Here is a 23,463-nt window from a genome sequence, read left to right as displayed (position 1 = left end):
TTCGGTGCATTACACATGACAGCTAGAGACTGAGTGTGAACGAATGTGGCCTTTTTTGTCTTTTTCTAGCGGAAGGGGGGAGGGGGGGTTGCTGTCTCATGTGTGGCGGGGTGGCAATGGGAATGGATGAAGCCAGCAAGTATGAATATGTACATGTGTATATATGTATATGTCTGTGTATGTATACATATGTATATGTTGAAATGTATAGGTATATATATGTGCATGTGTGGGCATTTATATATATACATGCATATGTGCGTGGGTTGGGCCATTCTTTCATCTGTTTCCTTATGCTACCTCACTAACAAAGGAGACAGCGATTAAGTATAATAAATTTTTTTTTTTTTTTTTTTTTTTTTTTTATACTTTGTCGCCGTCTCCCGTGTTTGCGAGGTAGCGCAAGGAAACAGACGAAAGAAATGGCCCAACCCCCCCCCCCATACACATGTACATACACACGTCCACACACGCAAATATACATACCTACACAGCTTTCCATGGTTTACCCCAGACGCTTCACATGCCTTGCTTCAATCCACTGACAGCACGTCAACCCCTGTATACCACATGACTCCAATTCACTCTATTTCTTGCCCTCCTTTCACCCTCCTGCATGTTCAGGCCCCGATCACACAAAATCTTTTTCACTCCATCTTTCCACCTCCAATTTGGTCTCCCTCTTCTCCTCGTTCCCTCCACCTCCGACACATATATCCTCTTGGTCAATCTCTCCTCACTCATTCTCTCCATGTGCCCAAACCATTTCAAAACACCCTCTTCTGCTCTCTCAACCACGCTCTTTTTATTTCCACACATCTCTCTTACCCTTACGTTACTTACTCGATCAAACCACCTCACACCACACATTGTCCTCAAACATCTCATTTCCAGCACATCCATCCTCCTGCGCACATCTCTATCCATAGCCCACGCCTCGCAACCATACAACATTGTTGGAACCACTATTCCCTCAAACATACCCATTTTTGCTTTCCGAGATAGTGTTCTCGACTTCCACACATTTTTCAAGGCTCCCAAAATTTTCGCCCCCTCCCCCACCCTATGATCCACTTCCGCTTCCATGGTTCCATCCGCTGACAGATCCACTCCCAGATATCTAAAACACTTCACTTCCTCCAGTTTTTCTCCATTCAAACTCACCTCCCAATTGACTTGACCCTCACCCCTACTGTACCTAATAACCTTGCTCTTATTCACATTTACTCTCAACTTTCTTCTTCCACACACTTTACCAAACTCAGTCACCAGCTTCTGCAGTTTCTCACATGAATCAGCCACCAGCGCTGTATCATCAGCGAACAACAACTGACTCACTTCCCAAGCTCTCTCATCCCCAACAGACTTCATACTTGCCCCTCTTTCCAGGACTCTTGCATTTACCTCCCTTACAACCCCATCCATAAACAAATTAAACAACCATGGAGACATCACACACCCCTGCCGCAAACCTACATTCACTGAGAACCAATCACTTTCCTCTCTTCCTACACGTACACATGCCTTACATCCTCGATAAAAACTTTTCACTGCTTCTAACAACTTGCCTCCCACACCATATATTCTTAATACCTTCCACAGAGCATCTCTATCAACTCTATCATATGCCTTCTCCAGATCCATAAATGCTACATACAAATCCATTTGCTTTTCTAAGTATTTCTCACATACATTCTTCAAAGCAAACACCTGATCCACACATCCTCTACCACTTCTGAAACCGCACTGCTCTTCCCCAATCTGATGCTCTGTACATGCCTTCACCCTCTCAATCAATACCCTCCCATATAATTTACCAGGAATACTCAACAAACTTATACCTCTGTAATTTGAGCACTCACTCTTATCCCCTTTGCCTTTGTACAATGGCACTATGCACGCATTCCGCCAATCCTCAGGCACCTCACCATGAGTCATACATACATTAAATAACCTTACCAACCAGTCAACAATACAGTCACCCCCTTTCTTAATAAATTCCACTGCAATACCATCCAAACCTGCTGCCTTGCCGGCTTTCATCTTCCGCAAATTATCTATTATTACTATACTGGACTGCCATTTCCTGCATCAGCAAAGTAGCACCAGGATCCACTCATACACACATATATATTCATAAATGCCCATACACGCACATATACATACATATATGCATACATATCAACATATCAGGTTTGTTGAATGTGTTTGATGATAGAGTGGCAGATATAGGGTGTTTTGGTCGAGGTGGTGTGCAAAGTGAGAGGGTTAGGGAAAATGATTTGGTAAACAGAGAAGAGGTAGTAAAAGCTTTGCGGAAGATGAAAGCCGGCAAGGCAGCAGGTATTGCAGTGGAATTTATTAAAAAAGGGGGTGACTGTATTATTGACTGGTTGATAAGGTTATTTAATGTATGTATGACTCATGGTGAGGTGCCTGAGGATTGGCGGAATGCGTGCATAGTGCCATTGTACAAAGGCAAAGGGGATAAGAGTGAGTGCTCAAATTACAGAGGTATAAGTTTGTTGAGTATTCCTAGGAAATTATATGGGAGGGTATTGATTGAGAGGGTGAAGGCATGTACAGAGCATCAGATTGGGGAAGAGCAGTGCGGTTTCAGAAGTGGTAGAGGATGTGTGGATCAGGTGTTTGCTTTGAAGAATGTATGTGAGAAATACTTAGAAAAGCAAATGGATTTGTACGTAGCATTTATGGATCTGGAGAAGGCATATGATAGAGTTGATAGAGATGCTCTGTGGAAGGTATTAAGAATATATGGTGTGGGAGGCAAGTTGTCAGAAGCAGTGAAAAGTTTTTATCGAGGATGTAAGGCATGTGTACGTGTAGGAAGAGAGGAAAGTGATTGTGGCAGGGGTGTGTGATGTCTCCATGGTTGTTTAATTTGTTTATGGATGGGGTTGTTAGGGAGGTAAATGCAAGAGTTTTGGAAAGAGGGGCAAGTATGAAGTCTGTTGGGGATGAGAGAGCTTGAGAAGGGAGTCAGTTGTTGTTCGCTGATGATACAGCGCTGGTGGCTGATTCATGTGAGAAACTGCAGAAGCTGGTGACTGAGTTTGGTAAAGTGTGTGAAAGAAGAAAGTTAAGAGTAAATGTGAATAAGAGCACGGTTATTTGGTACAGTAGGGTTGAGGGTCAAGTCAATTGGGAGGTAAGTTTGAATGGAGAAAAACTGAAGTAAAGTGTTTTAGATATCTGGGAGTGGATCTGGCAGCGGATGGAACCATGGAAGCGGAAGTGGATCATAGGGTGGGGGAGGGGGCGAAAATCCTGGGAGCCTTGAAGAATGTGTGGAAGTCGAGAACATTATCTCGGAAAGCAAAAATGGGTATGTTTGAAGGAATAGTGGTTCCAACAATGTTGTATGGTTGCGAGGCGTGGGCTATGGATAGAGTTGTGCGCAGGAGGATGGATGTGCTGGAAATGAGATGTTTGAGGACAATGTGTGGTGTGAGGTGGTTTGATCGAGTAAGTAACGTAAGGGTAAGAGAGATGTGTGGAAATAAAAAGAGTGTGGTTGAGAGAGCAGAAGAGGGTGTTTTGAAATGGTTTGGGCACATGGAGAGAATGAGTGAGGAAAGATTGACCAAGAGAATATATGTGTCGGAGGTGGAGGGAACGAGGAGAAGTGGGAGACCAAATTGGAGGTGGAAAGATGGAGTGAAAAAGATTTTGTGTGATCGGGGCCTGAACATGCAGGAGGGTGAAAGGAGGGCAAAGGAATAGAGTGAATTGGATCGATGTGGTATACCGGTGTTGACGTGCTGTCAGTGGATTGAATCAGGGCATGTGAAGCGTCTGGGGTAAACCATTAAAAGCTGTGTAGGTATGTATATTTGCGTGTGTGGACGTATGCATATACATGTGTGTGGGGGTGGGTTGGGCCATTTCTTTCATCTGTTTCCTTGCGCTACCTCGCAAACGCGGGAGACAGTGACAAAGCAAAAAAAAAAAAAAAATCTCAACATAATACACATATACATACATATACATACACATACACAGACATATAAAAATATACATATGTACATATTCATACTTGCTTGCCTTCATCTATTCCTAGCACCACCCCATCCCACGGGGAAACATCACCGCTACCTCTTACTTCAGTGAGGTAGCACCAAGAAAACAGACAAAAAAAGGCCATATTTGTTCACACTCAGTTTCTAGTTGTAATGTGTAATCCATTAAAACCCAGCTCCCTATCCACATCCAGGTTCCGGCAGACCTTTCCATGGTTTACCCAAAACATTTCACATGCCCTGGTTCAGTTCACTGACAGCATATCAACCCCAGTACACCATATCGTTCCAATTCACTCTATCCCTTGCATGCCTCTAACCCTCTCATATGTTCAGGCCCCAAATTGCTCAAAATCTTTTTCACTCCATCCTTTCACCTCCAATTTTGTCTCCTGCTTCTCCTTCTTCCCTCCACTTCTGAACCAAATATCCTCTCTGTCAATCTTTCCTCACTCATTCTCTCCATATGTCCAAACCATTTCAACATACCCTCTTCTGCTTTCTCTACCACTCTCTTTTTATTTCCCCACATCTCTCTTACCCTTTTATTACTTACCCAATCAAACTACCTCACACCACATATTGTCCTCAGACTTTTCGTTTCCAACACATCCATCCTCTTACGTACACCCAAACTTATGTTCATGTAATGTACATTACACCCATTTTCAAGATACCACTAACGATCATGCTACAAAAAAAACAGGTATTTCTGATAAAACAGCTCAGTTTCTGAACTGCTGAATGTCATCATTGTAACACAGATAGTATGATGTTGCCATCATTATGTTATTACTGTAAAAGCTAATAGACAACAGCAAACTGAATAAAAAACAAACATTGAACTGATCTTATGACTTACCAGTTTTGTTGGGCCAATCGCTGTGTGATGCATCTTGAGGTGATCTAAAGTGGGCAAGTTCTCAAATCCATAGTAAGGGCCAGATGACGTAACTACTGTGCGGGACATTCTATCTTCTTCACGCCGTAGTCCAATAAAGAGAGTTCCCTATCAAAAGAAAACACAGACTTTGTGTGAGTACAATTCTGAGTGCCCTTACATAGCTGGAATATAATGAAAACATACAAAGGACTAAGAGGAAACATTACTTTAAAAAATCATTGTGTAATACTCTCAAAAATTTTCAACCCAGGTGACAATGACCTATTCTTTTGAAAAATAAGGGGCATTTTCTGAAACATAAGGGTAAAACTGTTATTCAAGCTGAACTTCATTCATTAACTGTATGATCCATTCCCTCCCTGCTAGCAAAAAAAATTGTAATTGGAAAACTTACCATAATACTTTTTATCTTCAGTAAACTGGTTCTGATACACCCATTCATTCATCTAAGTGTTAACATTAACACTTTCCCAATCATACATTCTAAACCTACATCTAGTGAGTTAACTTGAGCACAGATTTCCACCCAAATATCAGTGCTTCCTAATTTTTCCCTCTGCACATCTATTATTAAGCAAGACCAAAGTATCAACTCACACCACTACCTTCACACAATGTAATTTCTTTACACTCAAACACATACAAACACACAAACAAACAAAAAATGCTGGCATCCTAACCTGAAATACAACACCATTTGCCCTAAACAGTTCACTTACGATAACTGTCCATCCCAACAGATGTGACGGATCATGTTCAGAGGCAGGAGGATAAGACTTGTGAAAGTCATGCTCTGAGAGTTGGTGCAGATATTTCAATAATCAATGGGTATTCTACACACCAAACTGGCAAAATTTAATGAAACCCAGTAAAAATACTTATCTATCTATGTGACTTGAACAAACTCTTCTGATGAAAATAAACATTCAACCACAAATCATTACTAGAAATTCTTTCCACACAAATTTGTGGACTGATGCTTCCCATGCTACCATGCAAGGAATAGAGCGAACTGGAACAATGTGGTATACTGGGGTCGATGTGCTGTCAATGGACTAAACCAGGACATGTGAAGTGTCTAGGGTAAACCATGGGGGCCTGGATTCAGATAGGGAGCTGTGGTTTTAGCACATTACACATGACAGCTAGAGACTGAGTGAGAACAAATGTGGCCTTTTTTGTCTGTTTTCCTGGTGCTACCTCGCTGAAGCAAGGGGCAGCAATGATGTTTCCTGTGGGGCAGGGTAGTGCTAGGAATGGATCAAGGCAAGCAAGTATGAATATGTACATGTGTACATATATGTATATGTCTGTATATGTATAAGTGTATATGATGATATGTATACTTATGTATATGTGTGCATATGGGCATTTATGTGTATATATGTGTATATGAGTGGATGGGCCGTTCTTCACCTGTATCCTGGTGCTGACTCTCCAAAATCTTTCAGGGATGATGACCAGACTTTAGTAAAATAGGAGAGAATATCACCAGTGCATCTTGACTTACGGAAGCCAAGCTGGTGGTCAGAAAGAAGATTGTAATTTTTGAGGTGTTTAAGGATATAGAAGTTAAGGAAGGATTCAAAGACTTTGGAAACGGTAGATATCAGAGCAATAGGATGATAGTAGGAAAGTCAGAATGATCACCCTTCTTAGGATGGAATGTATCAAAGCATGCTTCCAAAGAGAAGGAAAAGTTTTGAATTTCAAACAGAAACGGAAAACTGATGAGCAAGCACAGGTACAAGTTCAGAGGCATTCTCTTTCAGTACATGGAGATGGATGTCATTGGTACCATAAGCCTTGCTTGTGTCCAGAGAAAGAAGCACTTTTCGGAGAGTTTGAAAAAAGATTACAGGAAGGGGCATAGGATTACTAGGTGGAGCAACAGGAGGTGGGGGAATGCTAGAGTCATCTAAGGTGGAGTCAGACATAAAACGTGAATCAACACATCCTCTTCTGCTCTCTCAACCACACTCTTCTTAATATCACACATATCTCTTACCCTTTCATTACTTACTACATCAAACCACTTCACACCATATATTGTCCTCAAACATTTCATTTCCAACACATTCACCCTCCTCCACACAAGCCCTATCTATAGCCCATTCCTTGCATCCATATAATATTGTTGAGATTACTATTCCTTCATACATACCCATTTTTGCCCTTCCAGATAACATCTCTTTCCATTTATTCTTCATCACACCCAGGACCTTCTACCCTTTCCCTCCCTATGACTCACTTCTACTTCCATGGTTCAGTTCAATGCTATATCCACTCCCAGATATCTAAAACAATTCACTTCCTCCAATTTTTCTCCATTCAAACTTACATCCCAACTAACTTGTTCCTCAACCCTGCTGAACCTAATAACCCTGCTTTTATTCATAATCATCTAAACTTTCTCTTTTCACACATTCTTCCAAACTCAGTCTCCAACTTCAGCAGTTTCTTACCTGAATCATCACCAGTGCTGTATCATCGGCAAACAACACCTGACTCACCTCCCAGGCCCTCTCGTCCCCAACAGACGGCATGCTTGCCCCTCTCTCCAAGAGTCTTGTATCTAACTCCCTCACCATCCCATCCATAAACAAATCAAACAGCCATGGTGACATTACACATCCCTGCTGCAGGTCAACCTTCACTAGGAACCATTCACTCTCCTCTCTTCCTACTTGCACACGCACCTTACACACGTGACGAAAACTTCTCTGCTTCAAGAAGCTTACCTCCCCAAACCATATATTCTTAAGACCTTCCACAAAGCATCTTCATTACCCTACCATATGCCTTCTCCAGATCCATATATGCCACATACAGACCCAACATTCTTCAAAGCCAACACCTAATCCACACATCCTCTACCACTTCTGAAACCAAAATGTTCCTACCCAATCTGATACTCTGTACATGCCTTCACCCTCTTAATCAACACTCCCCCATACAATTCAATGAGTATACTCAGCAAACTTATGCCTCCATAGTTTGAACACTCACCTTTATCCCTCTTGCCATTATTCAATGGCACTATATGTGCATTCTGCCTCAAGCACCTCACCATGATCCATACATACACTGAATATCCTTTCCAACCAATCAAGAACACAGTCATCCCCTTCCTTAACAAATATAAATGCAATACCATCCACTTCAGATGCATTTCATCTTACACAAGGCTTTAACCACCTCTTCCCTCTTCACCAAATCACTCTTCACATACCACCCTGACTAAAATACACTACATCAGCCACTTTATCATCAAACATATTTAACAGTCCTTCGAAATACTCACTCCATCTCCTCCTCACTTCAATATTTTGGTGTAGGTAAAATAAGTAGGTAGGTAGTACATGATTGGCAGCTAATGACCAGGGAAGTATATCACTGGTATTACCTGCCTGGGTATCGGGAGGGTTAGTGATGACTGCATAGAGACTCAGCACTTCAATGGTTGTCTAACTGCAATCCTTTGACCCACATATGAACTGCTGGCATTCTGTCCACAAACATACAATCTCACCTCATCACACATAACTCATTCTTCATAACTTCAGATTTTCCTCAAGTCACTGCTATGTGCTAGCCCTGCCTTTTGGCAAAATGGTAGCAGCAACAGAGGGAAGTTGTAAGAAGGAACTATAGACAGGAGCATTAGGTAGAAGTAATAGGAAGGAACATTTAGGTGGGAGAATTAGGTAAAAGTAGTAGCTTGGAACATCAGGTCAGAGCCTTTGGAAACACTGAGCTAGAGTTACCCCTCTGACAGTAACCTGTTAAGGGTAAGGCACTAAAAGGATAAGAGTGTTCAATGGAGTTCACAAGTTATGGAGAATCTTTTGCCATGCCCTTCCCCTCGAGAGAGTTCCTTGAGGAAACAGGTGTCAGAGACGTAGATAGAGATATACACACAAAAATAATTCATGAAATATTAACATTGGCAACAAACTTAACACTCAAGCCTTACTATCAAACTTTCTAGTGCATCATGCTAAAACATCTACAAGACTTCTATGCAGTGATCAGCAATAGCGGATGAAAAATACATCTGGAGTTATTTTTTTCCAACATCATTTCAATATATTTCATGATGTAAGGTTGAACACATTTTCAAACAGTCTTACGAATAAAATAAAATAAATAGCCTTAAGAGACTGTAAGTGGTTAAAAGACTTTCATCTAGCATCCTTGCATATCTGCATGCACTGCAATACATTGTGTAAGAGAGCAGGGGCAAAAGTATAGAAATGGCACCACTGGTCACAACCTGCAACATTCTCACAATCACTACTTGTTATGAAACAAAGCTAAATCAAACTGAACAATGGTATCATCTAAGGAAGCTAAAATAATCTGCACTGATCTTATTTCTTACTTAAAACACTTTACATGGAGCAGAGCACAAGGTGTGTCAAATTTCAAGTCTAATAATGTGCTAGAATATCATTTACAGTGGATAATGTCCAACCGAATTTCAGAATAATTACCTGTGCATCCTTTCCATCACAGACAACCCAAAGTGGTATGTACTCCTGTGTATCGCAAGACATCTTGCTCAGAACCAAGTTAAACTTTGAAGCTATCAATCTGTAAATAAGAAGTGCTCTTCTAATTGAATTAAAAATACCAAAACAAATAATGTGTGTATACACAAGAATGTAAAGCTTCCTTCTTGCATGCACAAGTAGATTATCACATGAACAAAAACACACAAGGTTTCCAAAATAATTTCCAATATCTATCATCATTATCTCCTATCCAAAATTCCATACGGGATGGATCAGGTTAACTGAAGTCTCTGAATTCATTCATATATATCAAACCACTTGTAAATAAGCCTCTTAATTCTTCACTCTGCACACTTCATTAAGTTAGACCAAAGCCTCTACACACAGAGATTTAAACAAAAAATGCTTCCACTGCACCCATTTCCCAATCATTCCTCTGATATCTTTATATGAAACATCCCGACCCCTAATACATTGTCTCTCCACCTCTTCTGCAGTCTTCCTCTCCTCCTTGTACCTTCTACTATGTTACTACAAATATCTTCTTGACCAACCTATCATCTGCCATGTATTTAACATGGCCATATCATCCTTAAAGACACTCATCCCTGTGCCTTTCCAACACTCTTCACACCACATTTCTTTCTCATATCTTCAATCAATTGATTTAGCTATCCTTCTAAGTTCCACCTACACTAAGCAAGTCACCTATCTCTGCTTCTCTTACAGATCTAACTTACATAAACTTGGGTTTGGGTTTCACATCCATGAATCGGCAGTAAGGCAAGTACTCCATGAATGCTTCTTGCACAACCTAATGTTACACTTTCCCCATTCCCCCAAATTTCAGTGCATCTCTAATTTTCTCTCACGCATAATTTAACTCTCAACTTCAGTTTTCCCATTACTAACCTTCCTGAAATTCACTCTCAAATATCTGCAAGCTCTTCCACTGCATTAGATAAAAAGAGAGCATCATCTGCACACAGCAAATGACGTAACCTCCATTCTGTTCCTTCATGATTAACAATCACATCACCATCATCGACACCTAAGTTTCATTTTGCGTAATGCTCCATTCATAAGAAACATTAAATGATGAAGGGAAAAATCACAAAACACTGAAGCACTCCCACATCTATTTCAAATCACTTACTCATATCACCAGTCACTCTCATACATGCTCTGCTGTCGGTGCAAAAGCTCTGAAAAACATTCATGTCTTTCATGAACATTGTATAGAATCAGAGTTTTCCCTCTCCCAAATCCATAAATGCTGCATACGCTAACTTCTTTTTTTCTACAACCTTCTCCATTAATGAATCTGTCAAGTGCTTTAGTCATGTCTACATACCTTCTTCCCTTCCTTCATCCAACTTGTTCTTCACCAATAAGGGTTTCCCTAATTTTTTAACATAATCACTCACTATATTTTATTATATCTTGCCAACTACTCAATCAAGATTTATTCCTCCATAATTCATACAATCACATCTAATCCGATTCCCTTTAGAGAATGGAATAAATAGTACCTTCTCCTGACTTCAGGCACATGAACATAGTTTTATTCCTCCATTCACACTTCCCAGATCCACTCCATGGCAGTTTCATCTCCTTTCTTCCCCATCTCAAACATCACTCCATCTACGCTTCCAGCTTTTTCTTTCTTTACGAGCTTCATCGCTCCTCTCAAATCCTACCAGTGATGTCTTCTGTCCTTTATACATATAAATACTGACAATAAGTAGATGAATGGACAACTAACATTATTGTAGCTGATTATGACAAAACAATAATGTAAAAAAAAAAAAAGGCATAAGTTGACAATGAACATAAGGAGACAGGCACAATACCTTTTCACTGCTGCATCACATGGGCACATAAGATTTTTGTACTTAAGGCCTGAATTTATCTTTCACAGTATCTTTTAAAAATCATTTCAAGGTTTGAGATTTCTCCCTTAAGTACAGCCATAACCAAATCCTATTGTTGCAATTTCTTGTTTTCTTCAATGCTCATTAAAAAAGGCATTCTGCATATTTTGTACATATCTTTACAGGCAATTTCAGAATGTACTCTATACTCTACAAATAAAGGGTAGAGTAAGACGAGACTGTAGAATGAAAAGAATGCTAAGATATGGAACCTGACAAATGTGTAAAAGTTGGAAGATGTTGAATCTTCCAGAAAAAGTGATAAATGGGGCGCAAAATAAGTAAAGAATATAAAGTCTTGAATACAAAAGTTGGGATATAGTAATGCAGGAACAGCAAATTAGGAAACTGGAAAAAGAAAACTAAAGTTTTACAAGTGAATTGGGAGCTTCCTCGTGATAAGGAATGAAGCTTGTAAGCAAAAACAAAATACTTTTGAGAAATAATCAAGGATGACAATATAAGGAATAGGAGTATTAGCATGGCAGGATGAGGTTAAAGGAGTGCATGGTTATGGGGAAGGTTAGAAGAGAAGCAATGCACCTCAGAAAATTGAAAAGCTGGAGTATAAGTGTGGGCAAGAGTGAGTGAGTGAAGACTAAAGGTTACAGTTCCTTTGTGTACAGCAATATGGACAAGTAGACAAGTGTCTGATAAATAAATGAAAGTGATGGTTCTTGAATTGTGTTATCGTAAATGGGAAAATATATCAATAAGTGGAAAAGGTCTTCTTAACATCATTGGCTATGTATATGGTAGGTTTGTGACTGTGTCAAAAAGGATTAACGAACCCCACGTAAAAGGTGTACATGGTGGGTATAGGAAGGGGAAGCCATCTGTGCTAGATTTTTGATATTCAGCAGATAGTGGATTAAGTTCAAAGAAAGAAATGCATGCATCTTCTACAGATTTAGAAAGGGTACATAATAGAATTTGTAGGAAAGAACTTTTGAAATTCTAATTCTTTATAATTTGCATGGAAACCTCACAAGTGACAAATGGACCTTTTACACTGGAAGTGTCATAATGCTTATGTGAAATTAAATGCCACAGCACCTCAAGGTGATTGTGTAATGTCACTGTGGATGTTTTAAGATTTTATGGACTTGGCATTATATATGATAAGAAAGAGATGGGATGAATGCAAGATACAAATGAAGTAAGGTAGAACTGCTTATAAGTTACTACACTTACTGTATCCAGGTGATATCATTTTTGACAGCTGAATCAGACAAAGAGTCATGTACATTAATTGGCCAGTTTGAAGATGTGTGCAGGAGGAGGATATTTAAAAATGATAACTGGAATGAGGTTCTTGTCACAGAATACTATCAGCTTGAATGGAAAGATATCATAGAGATAAGAATTCAGGGATATTATGTGAAAGAGGTTCTTATGATGTTTCTAGTATTCATCTAAGGCTATGGAATCTTAGTTTTCCTAGGTCCATGGCTCAAATGTAAGAGCAGTTGATGTGAATAACTGACACAGAATAAATGAAATTAGAAGAACAGAGTACAGAATATGATGGAAATGCTATGTAAAACGTGCAGCAAATGATAGACTGATGAAGAAGATGTATGATAATATGACCTAAGTTAATATAAGAGGAGGGAGACTGAGAAATATTTGGCTAGATGCAGTAAGTAAAACAGTGAAGACTACAGGCATTCTTAATTTGGATGCTGGGAATGTTTTCTATCACATGCAATGGAGCTATTGTGTAAAGGTGAAGATGTGAAAAGTGGTATACTCATGTTGAACGTTATATATCAAGAAGTATACACAGTAGTATAGAAGCTTTTGTTCACTTTAGCACACTGGACTGCAGCTGAGGATGTATGCAAGTGAACCAAGAGGCTGTATGTACCTGATATACCCAAGTTACATACTTTTTCATAAATATTCGCCATTTCCCACATTAGCGAGGTAGCATTGAGAATAGAGGACTGAGCCTTTGAGGGAAAATTCACTCGACCCTCTTCTCTGTTCCTTCTTTTGGAAAAGTAAAAATTGGAGGGGAGGATTTTCAGCCCCCTGCTCCCATCCCTTTTAGTCACCTTCTACGACACAGGGAATACATGGGAAGCATTCTTTCTCCCTTATCCCCAGGGAGATAATGAACAAAATCCAGTGACCTGAGAGATCATCCAAAACACCTTGTAAGTCAAAGCAATGCCATTAAATAGGCTATGATTTGGACTGATTCAAATTTGTGTTATTTGTAAAGCACTAAAAACCAAATGGTTATCCTGCACTTAAATGAAAAAATCTTAAAACTGAAACAATTACATTAATGTTACATATCTAGATCTTTAGAACATATCCAACATATTCAACTATTTACATGAAAACAAATATTGCAGCTCCTTTTAAGAAACTCATCAACCTATTCACATAAATGTTATTTTCTAAAATTCCTCTAATACTTACATTCCTTACATTATTACAAAGTTTATATTCAATTCTGAGGTTACTATACTTTTGGCATAGTAAACGTTCTACAGGTAGGTAGTATTTGGTAGGTAGTCAACAACAAGAGGTATATTACCAATACTACCTGCCTCGGTATTGAAAGGGTTAATGATGGCTGCATAATAAGCCAGCACTTCAGTGGTTGTCAAGTTGCACTCCTCTTACCCATGTAGCTGTCTCATCTTTCTGCCTCACCCACAAATGGACTACTGACATTCTGTCCACAAAAATACAATCTCTCCTCATCACACATAACACTTGATAACACTTATATCACACAGCTTATTCTTTATAACTCTAGATTTTCCCATAGTGAGCACTATGTGCTAGCCCTGCCTTTTGGTAAATTGGTAGGAGCAATAGAGAGAAGTAGTAGGTAGAAACATTTAGGTAGAAACATTAGGTAGAAGTAATAGGGAGGAACATTAGGCAGGAGCATTTGGTAGAGGTAGTCAGTAGGAACATCAGGTAGGAGCTTCTGCAAACACTGCACTGGACTTGCCCTCTGCCAGTGGCCTGTTCAGTTTAAGACACTACAGGGTAAGAAGCAGCGATGAAGTTCACTGTTATGGAGACTATTGCCATGGCCAACCCCATGAGGGAGTTCCAGAAGGGAACAGGCATCAGAGATAGACAGATATGTTCAAAAGTAATATTGCAATTGCAAATGTCACATAGCGGGCAGGTCTCTCCTCAATTGAATGTCTATGGGTCAACACAGTATGACACATCCTCAGCCAACAGTGTTGACTCAAAACAGCAATTCCTGTTCACGGAGGAATGCCATACTTCAATACCTATACCTTCTTTAGTCTGTTATTTCTCTGGGCTTCCAATTTTTATCCAGCCTGCCATTTACATGTAAAAAATTTTTTAATTATACACATAAACTCACCACACATAAACTTACACAAAGGTTGCTAAATATAGCTGCTCTAGCTTCATCTTTTGCCATAAGTCTATAACACATCAAATTCTGTACTCTTATGCTTTGAGTTGATTGTATAAATCCCAGAACTTTAGGAAAATTCTATACTCTAATGCTCTGGGTGAACTGTTACAATCAAATTTTTTTTGATCTATTGGATACACTGAAGTAGAGTCTGATAGAGCTTGGAGTGCATTCCAACACTGAGTAGGTTGTGAATTTCTTTTTGGGGATTTCTCAATGAATTTCAGTCAACCTGAATACCATAAAGTTCTACAGTGAATATGGAAGCTTCTCTTAGTAGTATTACTATATAAGTTTCTTGTTTAATAACTAAAGGCTGCAATAACAAATGAAATACCTTTGCTGACAAAACTGTTGAGAGACATTTTCTTAATTCTCACTTTAAAACATTAATCTTTCTCACAGTAAACCATGGATAATCAATCATCACAAAATGAAGAACATATACCTGAACTTGGAGCACATCACTCAGTGACAAAAGTATCATAAATATAATCTCTTGCTTGATATATATATATTTATTTTGCTTTGTCGCTGTCTCCCGTGTTAGCGAGGTAGCATAAGGAAACAGACGAAAGAATGGCCCAACCTGCCCACATACACATGTATATACATACACGTCCACACACGCAAATATACATACCTATACATCTTAATGTACACATATATAGACACACACAGACATATACATATATACACATGTACATAATTCATACTGTCTGCCTTTATTTGTTCCCATCGCCACCTCGCCACACAGAGAATAACAACCCCTTCCCCCCTCATGTGTGCGAGGTAGCGCTAGGAAAAGACACCAAAGGCCCCATTCGTTCACACTCAGTCTCTAGCTGTCATGTAATAATGCACCGAAACCACAGCTCCCTTTCCACATCCAGGCCCCACACAACTTTCCATGGTTTACCCCAGACGCTTCACATGCCCTGGTTCAATCCAGTGACAGCACGTCGACCCCGGTATACCACATTGTTCCAATTCACTCTATTCCTTGCACGCCTTTCACCCTCCTGCATGTTCAGGCCCCGATCACTCAAAATCTTTTTCACTCTATCTTTCCACCTAAAATTTGGTCTCCCACTTCTCCTCGTTCCCTCCACCTCCGACACATATATCCTCTTGGTCAATCTTTCCTCACTCATTCTCTCCATGTGACCAAACCATTTCAAAACACCCTCTTCTGCTCTCTCAACCACACTCTTTTTATTTCCAAACATCTCTCTTACCCTTACATTACTTACTCGATCAAACCACCTCACACCACATATTGTCCTCAAACATCTCATTTCCAGCACATCCACCCTCCTGTGCACAACTCTATCCACAGCCCACGCCTCGCAACCATACAACATTGTTGGAACCACTATTCCTTCAAACACACCCATTTTTGCTTTCAGAGATAATGTTCTCGACTTCCAAAAATTCTTCAAGGCTCCCAGAACTTTCGCCCCCTCCCCCACCCTATGATTCACTTCCGCTTCCATGGTTCCATCCGCTGCCAGATCCACTCCCAGATATCTAAAACACTTTACTTCCTCCAGTTTTTCTCCATTCAAACTTACCTCCCAATTGACTTGACCCTCAACCCTACTGTACCTAATAACCGTGCTCTTATTCACATTTACTCTTAACTTCTTCTTTCACACACTTTACCAAACTCAGTCACCAGCTTCTGCAGTTTCTTACATGAATCAGCCACCATCGCTGTATCATCAGCGAACAACAACTGACACTTCCCAAGCTCTCTCATCCAGAACAGACTGCATACTTGCCCCTCTATCCATAACTCTTGCATTCACCTCCCTAACAACCCCATCCATAAACAAATTAAACAACCATGGAGACATCACACACCCCTGCCGCAAACCCACATTCACTGAGAACCAATCACTTTCCTCTCTTCCTACACGTACACATGCCTTACATCCTCGATAAAAACTTTTCACTGCTTCTAACAACTTGCCTCCCACACCATATATTCTTAATACCTTCCACAGAGCATCTCTATCAACTCTATCATATGCCTTCTCCAGATCCATAAATGCTACATACAAATCCATTTGTTTTTCTAAGTATTTCTCACATACATTCTTCAAAGCAAACACCTGATCCACACATCCTCTACCACTTCGGAAACCACACTGCTCTTCCCCAATCTGATGCTCTGTACATGCCTTCATCCTCTCAATCAATACCCTCCCATATAATTTACCAGGAATACTCAACAAACTTATACCTCTGTAATTTGAGTACTCACTCTTATCCCCTCTGCCTTTGTACTATGGCACTATGCAAGCATTCCGCCAATCCTCAAGCACCTCACCATGAATCATACATACATTAAATAACCTTACCAACCAGTCAACAATACAGTCACCCCCTTTCTTAATAAATTCCACTGCAATACCATCCAAACCTGCTGCCTTGCCGGCTTTCATCTTCCGTAAAGCTTTTACTATCTCTTCTCTATATACCAAATCATTTGCCCTAACCCTCTCACTTTGCACACCACCTCGACCAAAACACCCTATATCTGCCACTTTATCATCAAACACATTCAACAAACCTTCAAAATACTCACTCCATCTCCTTCTCACAACACCACTACTTGTTATCACCTCCCCATCAGCCCCCTTCACTGAAGTTCCCATTTGCTCCCCTGTCTTACACACTTTATTTACCTCCTTCCAAAACATCTTTTTATTCTCCGTAAAATTTAATGATACTCTCTCACCCATCTCTCATTTGCCCTCTTTTTCACCTCTTGCACCTTTCTCTTGACCTCCTTCTTTTATACCTCTCCCACTCATCTGCATTTTTTTCCCTGCAAAAATCGTCCAAATGCCTCTCTCTTCTCTTTCACTAATAATCTTACTTCTTCATCCCACTACTCACTACCTTTTCTAATCAACCCACCTCCCACGCTTCTCATGCCACAAGCATCTTTTGCGCAAGCCATCACTGCTTCCCTAAATACATCCCATTCCTCCCCCACTCCCCTTACCTCCTTTGTTCTCATCTTTTTCCATTCTGTACTCAGTCTCTCCTGGTACTTCCTCACGCAAGTCTCCTTCCCAAGCTCACTTACTCTCACCACTCTCTTCACCCCAACATTCTCTCTTCTTTTCTGAAAACCCCTACAAATCTTCACCTTTGCCTCCACAAGATAATGATCAGACATCCCTCCAGTTGCACCTCTCAGCACATTAACATCCAAAAGTCTCTCTTTCGTGCGTCTATCAATTAACACGTAATCCAATAACGCTCTCTGGCCATCTCTCCTACTTACATACATATACTTATGTATATCTCGCTTTTTAAACCTGGTATTCCCAATCACCAGACCTTTTTCAACACATAAATCTACAAGCTCTTCACCATTTCCATTTACAACACTGAACACTCCATGTATACCAATTATTCCCTCAACTGCCACATTACTCACCTTTGCATTCAAATCACCCATCACTATAACCTGGGCGCGTGCATCAAAACCACTAACACACTCATTCAGCTGCTCCCAAAACACTTGCCTCTCATGATCTTTCTTCTCATGCCCAGGTGCATATGCACCAATAATCACCCATCTCTCTCCATCAACTTTCAGTTTTACCCATATCAATCTAGAATTTACTTTCATACACTCTATCACATACTCCCACAACTCCTGATTCAGGAGTAGTGCTACTCCTTCCCTTGCTCTTGTCCTCTCACTAACCCCTGACTTTACTCCCAAGACATTCCCAAACCACTCTTCCCCTTTACCCTTGAGCTTCGTTTCACTCAGAGCCAAAACATCCAGGTTCCTTTCCTCAAACATACTACCTATCTCTCCTTTTTTCTCATCTTGGTTACATCCACACACATTTAGACACCCCAATCTGTGCCTTCGAGGAGGATGAGCACTCCTCGCGTGACTCCTTCTTCTGTTTCCCCTTTTAGAAAGTTAAAATACAAGGAGGGGAGGGTTTCTGGCCCCCCGCTCCCGTCCCCTTTAGTCGCCTTCTACGACACGTGAGGAATGATTGGGAAGTATTCTTTCTCCCCTATCCCCAGGGATTTATTTTCTTTGTAAAGTTTTAAGTGGGGCACTTCCATAAATCAAATACTGAACTAAAATGGAAAAATATTTAACAACTTAATGCAGTCATCTGCATAGAAAAGTATCAAAACCATTTACCCAGCCTTGGTACTATGAACAGGTGTGTAGGAAAGGAAGTGCTCATTCTTCTTTTTGCTAAGTGGTAGTGTGACCATGAAAGGTGATAATTCTGTCTCATAAGTCTTTTGCATGAATGGACACTTTAAAGGAGACCCTGTCACATCTAGATCTGCCAAAGAACATAAAGATAAATCATATTAATTCAAAAAATCATCATGAAGAAAAAATCTACAATACTGCCTTACACACAAAACCCTTACATTCACTTGTATCAGACTAATCTTCAGCTCCTTTTAAGCTTATCAAATACTCCTGCATCAAAGACAATAACTCTCTTTAACCTTACCTAAAACTGCAACACCAAAGAGAATAAATCAAAAAATGTTATAATGGGGGATATCTTAAACTTGATATAAAATACTCATGCAGATGTCCAATTTTTTTCATATCTGATTGCAGTTTCCCACGCTAGCGAGGTAGCACCAGGAAACAGATGAAGAAAGGCACGTTCGCTCACATACAAATATATATACATATGCACAGATAAATATAAACATATATGCATACGAACAAAGTGCTTATGAATGCTCACCTTCAAATAACATACAAACCTCCAACAGCCAGGATCGAACCCAGGACCCCTGTGCAAAACCCATCTATCATACAACTTAAAAATGTAAGGTGAAAAAAAGATACAAAGACATGAAAGCAACACTGTCTTCTCTTATTTCTTACAGTGAAGTAGAAGCCCTTCCAAGGGCATTACATGACTGTTTACTTTAATGTTGTTTACTTTAATGTAAGTAAGGGTACAAAAACCTTAAATGCTTTGGATAGGGATAATGAAAAATTGTGGATGTTTGAGGGTTAACAGTACAATAAGAGTCTCATGTCCCCAAATTACTTTCATGTTTTAGAGTACAAGATCCTATTCTCATTCTAACAATGTAACATAAAATTTTGTTTATCAATGTCTCACTAGGTGTCAAAGTTAGTTTTCTGAAAGTTATGATAGGTTAGGGTTAGAATGAGAACCACAGGACTCTCTATGCGTGACTGATATGCCAATTATAAAACAATTGCTGAACTTGATAGGTAAGTTTTGAAAGTAACTGGATTTTCCAAGTTCATTTCCAGCAGCTCTGACCAGAAAAAACTCCCTAGCATATGATTTTCAAGCTGTCAAATACATGAAGTTTTAAAACACTAAAATTACTACACAATGTTACTAATGAAATAAGCCACTATATCAGTGAGTGACTATATTCACATGTCCCTATAACACTTACTAAGAAAAATCCAAGTGAAATCAAATGACATATTACTAAGACTGTTTGCTCATACTCAATATTCTATCCTACAAACTACCTTCAGATCCAACAAATTCCAAAATCAAAATTATTACAAACCATCACTGCAGTATTTGATGTTGGATGGTGTCTGACTGATGATATCAGAAATCTTTTTGCTTTCTTGTGGAGAGACCTCAATACTACTGCAACTCAAAATTTTTTTGCTGTTCTGAAATAATAAAACCAACAATTAAATCTTGTTCACAACTAGTCTTCCCTAACACTATGATATGATTACAAAATTCGACTTTGTGTTGAAATGCATACAACCAACAGAGGAAAAAGTATTATGAGTTATAGGTCTTCTACATTCAAAAATCTACCATTTACTAAACTTAGACAGGTACAAATTTCTGACACTATGCCAAACAAAAAGTGAGTAATTTCAGTGACTGGCCCATTGACACTACTCCAAGCAGTAATATCATAGGCATGGATGGGTTGCTGTGGGAAAGTATCACCAGAACTCATGTTTTATGATGGTCCAAGGTGGTGAAACCCCCTGGACATAATATTTTGAAGGGTAAAGGAGTGTTTTAACCCCTCCTATTCTGCACGTGCTCTCTAAGATCCTGATAAAGACCTCTTAAAGATGCTGATAGGATTCTGTCCATAAAAAAGCAATTCAATATACAAGAAGATCCATCCCCATCAGGAAGTTAAATTGCTCCCCAATTCATACCAAAAAAACCCAGCCTGCAATTCTATAAATTTGACAAGTCAGACACCTAACAAAAAATGTGTTAAGGTTATCATGAAAATACTTTAGTAATTCACAACTGGCCTTGTATAGACTAAGTAACCCTTATTATCTAATTATCATTTCTTCGTATAAATGGTGACAGCTTCACTTTTCCTATGGTTTTTCTAAGGCAGATTTCTTTCATGAATGAATCTACTTTTGTTATTGAATGTTAAAGGTGCGGTGATGGTCATACGCTAGAAAGTTTAAACAAGGATCAGCATATGTTACTCCCCTCTGAACACAAGAGAGAGCTAAATATAAGGACAAACCATGAAGCAGATTTAATCATCATCAGCATTCTCATTATTGTACTAACAATCTGGAATCATTTCATATAAAATTTTCCTCAGGTTATGCTATTTCTACAAGGATCAACTTATTTTGCTACTTTTGCCACTTCTACTAAACATTTCACATGAAAAAGATTTGCACTGATGATGCCACAAAACAAACCACTATCACCACTAAAACTAATCTTACCTGTGTATACTTTTGAATAAGAATAATTTCAGGAATTTGCTTGTTTGAAGAAAGGAGTACCTTAGGACATGTCTCACGTGTCACAATCAGCGGTACTTCATCCACCACAACATATTCACCAACCTCACTCTTCCTTGAAAGTAGCCTGAAGGCAGTAACATTGGGATGTTCTTTTCAATTAAGTAAAATACTAAAAGTTGAAACATCTTGTGAGTTCATATGGGACACAAGATAATGCAAAGAATTTCACACAAATCATCAGCAATGTTAGTTTAAATTATCAAAATGATCATACCCATATACTAACTGTATATACATAACATTCATGATACTCTTTGAAACAACATCACATATGGCACAAATAACTGAGCTCTTTACACTTATTGCAAATCAAGTATTTCCTTGAAAAACTCCAACCTAGAATTGAGAGATATCTATTGTGATACAAAGAGTGTGTGGTTATGCAGCTATAACAATGGCTACAATTACATCAATGTATAAATATCTCAGAATTCAAGGATTCTCCCTAAAAACCTAAAATAAAACCCATTCAATAAAGTACTAGAACCTTTTTAATACTCTTATTAAACACTTCAGTTAATTATAACAATACAAATAAAATAATTCTGTATTGGGAATAACTTCCAACTTATATTACACGTTGAAATACTACAGTGCTTTCTAATGAAAGATAAAAAAAATATCTATCATCTCCCCTTACACTGTTTGAGCTCCTAGCATTCAATATCTGCAATAAATCATAAGCAGTGAGTGTTAATGGTTTCCCTGTACTCAAATCAAAGGATTGTCTGACAATGAAACTGTGAGATTACTCTGGATTTGTAACATTTTTTCATCTTGTACTGATATGAGAACAATGTTTAATCTTCCACTGATCTATTTCTTTCATTTTTTGATGTGCAATAAAAAAATATGTAGTTTAAATTTAAAATTTTTCTCTCCACATGTGAAAACCACGACAGACGTGACAGCAAGTCAGTCAGGTTGTACCAAATACTACTGCTTACTACTAACACGGAAGAAAAAAAATCATCACCCAAGAACAGCAGGGAGCAGATTCAACAGACCAGTGCCTACAAATAATATCCCACTGCAGCTGGTCCACAGTAACCACGTTAATGACAGTATATCTCCACCATAAATTTCACCTGTTGGGGAATATTAGATGGGGTATTTATGTTGATCAACCTCACATTCCCCTTGTTCTTCATATCCTTCCCCATTATCATGCATATTACCGGAAAATAAAGAATACTGCTCCGAATCCAGCTTCCCCATTCCATTTTTTTCTGAATACAGTACACAATCACTGCAAGTTGAAATCAATGAAATTCCATGACTTAGGTAGTGCCGTTACATTTCCTAATTATCTACTAGACTCTTCTATTGTCATGCTGTAATTGATAAAACACATACACAGTTAAAGCTACAGACTATAATAAAAATAAGCAGAAAGTTAAGTAACTATCAGGGTATACATAAAGTATATGTCAGTCAGGTTTGGCGATTTAATTACACGTTAACAGGGATAAGTTGTTACCTAAGTTAGTGGTTAAGTTGGGCTACATAATTATAATTAATGTAGCTGGGTTAAGCTGTCAGTTAAGTTGGCTGGGTTTGGCGTTTATGTCATTACTTTAGAAGTTAGATGGAAATGGTGAATCTGTCAACTGTTAGTCAAGGTGCTTATATCAGTTGAGTTAATTTGGGTAGGCCTATTTTAGTTTTTCAGTTGGTCTGGGCTGGGCTGAGTTAGGTAGTTTCATTAATCTTTTCGTTCATTTTCGAAATTATGACCATGTCTAAGAAAGAACTCAATTGCAATATGAGCAATCAAGTTCAGTATTTCATCTTTCATTTTCATGAAGC

At 39.0% G+C, this 23,463-nt stretch overlaps 1 protein-coding gene across 1 annotated transcript in view; it reads right to left on the bottom strand.

Annotated features, from left to right (window-relative positions):
* The window catches only part of Zwilch (zwilch kinetochore protein), an 85,426-nt gene that overhangs the window by 61,508 nt on the left and 455 nt on the right, over positions 1–23,463 (bottom strand). Inside the window, exons 2-6 of the mRNA XM_071684536.1 lie at positions 21,574–21,718; positions 20,406–20,517; positions 19,015–19,165; positions 9,441–9,540; positions 4,903–5,049 (exon numbers count right to left, since the gene is read on the bottom strand). Coding sequence (XP_071540637.1) covers positions 4,903–5,049; positions 9,441–9,540; positions 19,015–19,165; positions 20,406–20,517; positions 21,574–21,718 — 655 coding nt within the window. The remainder of the gene's footprint in view (positions 1–4,902; positions 5,050–9,440; positions 9,541–19,014; positions 19,166–20,405; positions 20,518–21,573; positions 21,719–23,463) is intronic.

This window comes from Panulirus ornatus, chromosome 3 (assembly GCF_036320965.1).
Source record: "Panulirus ornatus isolate Po-2019 chromosome 3, ASM3632096v1, whole genome shotgun sequence".
Classification (NCBI taxonomy): Eukaryota; Metazoa; Arthropoda; class Malacostraca; order Decapoda; family Palinuridae; genus Panulirus; species Panulirus ornatus.
Note: the sequence above shows the minus strand (reverse complement) of the source record. Positions and strands in the feature narration are given on the sequence as shown.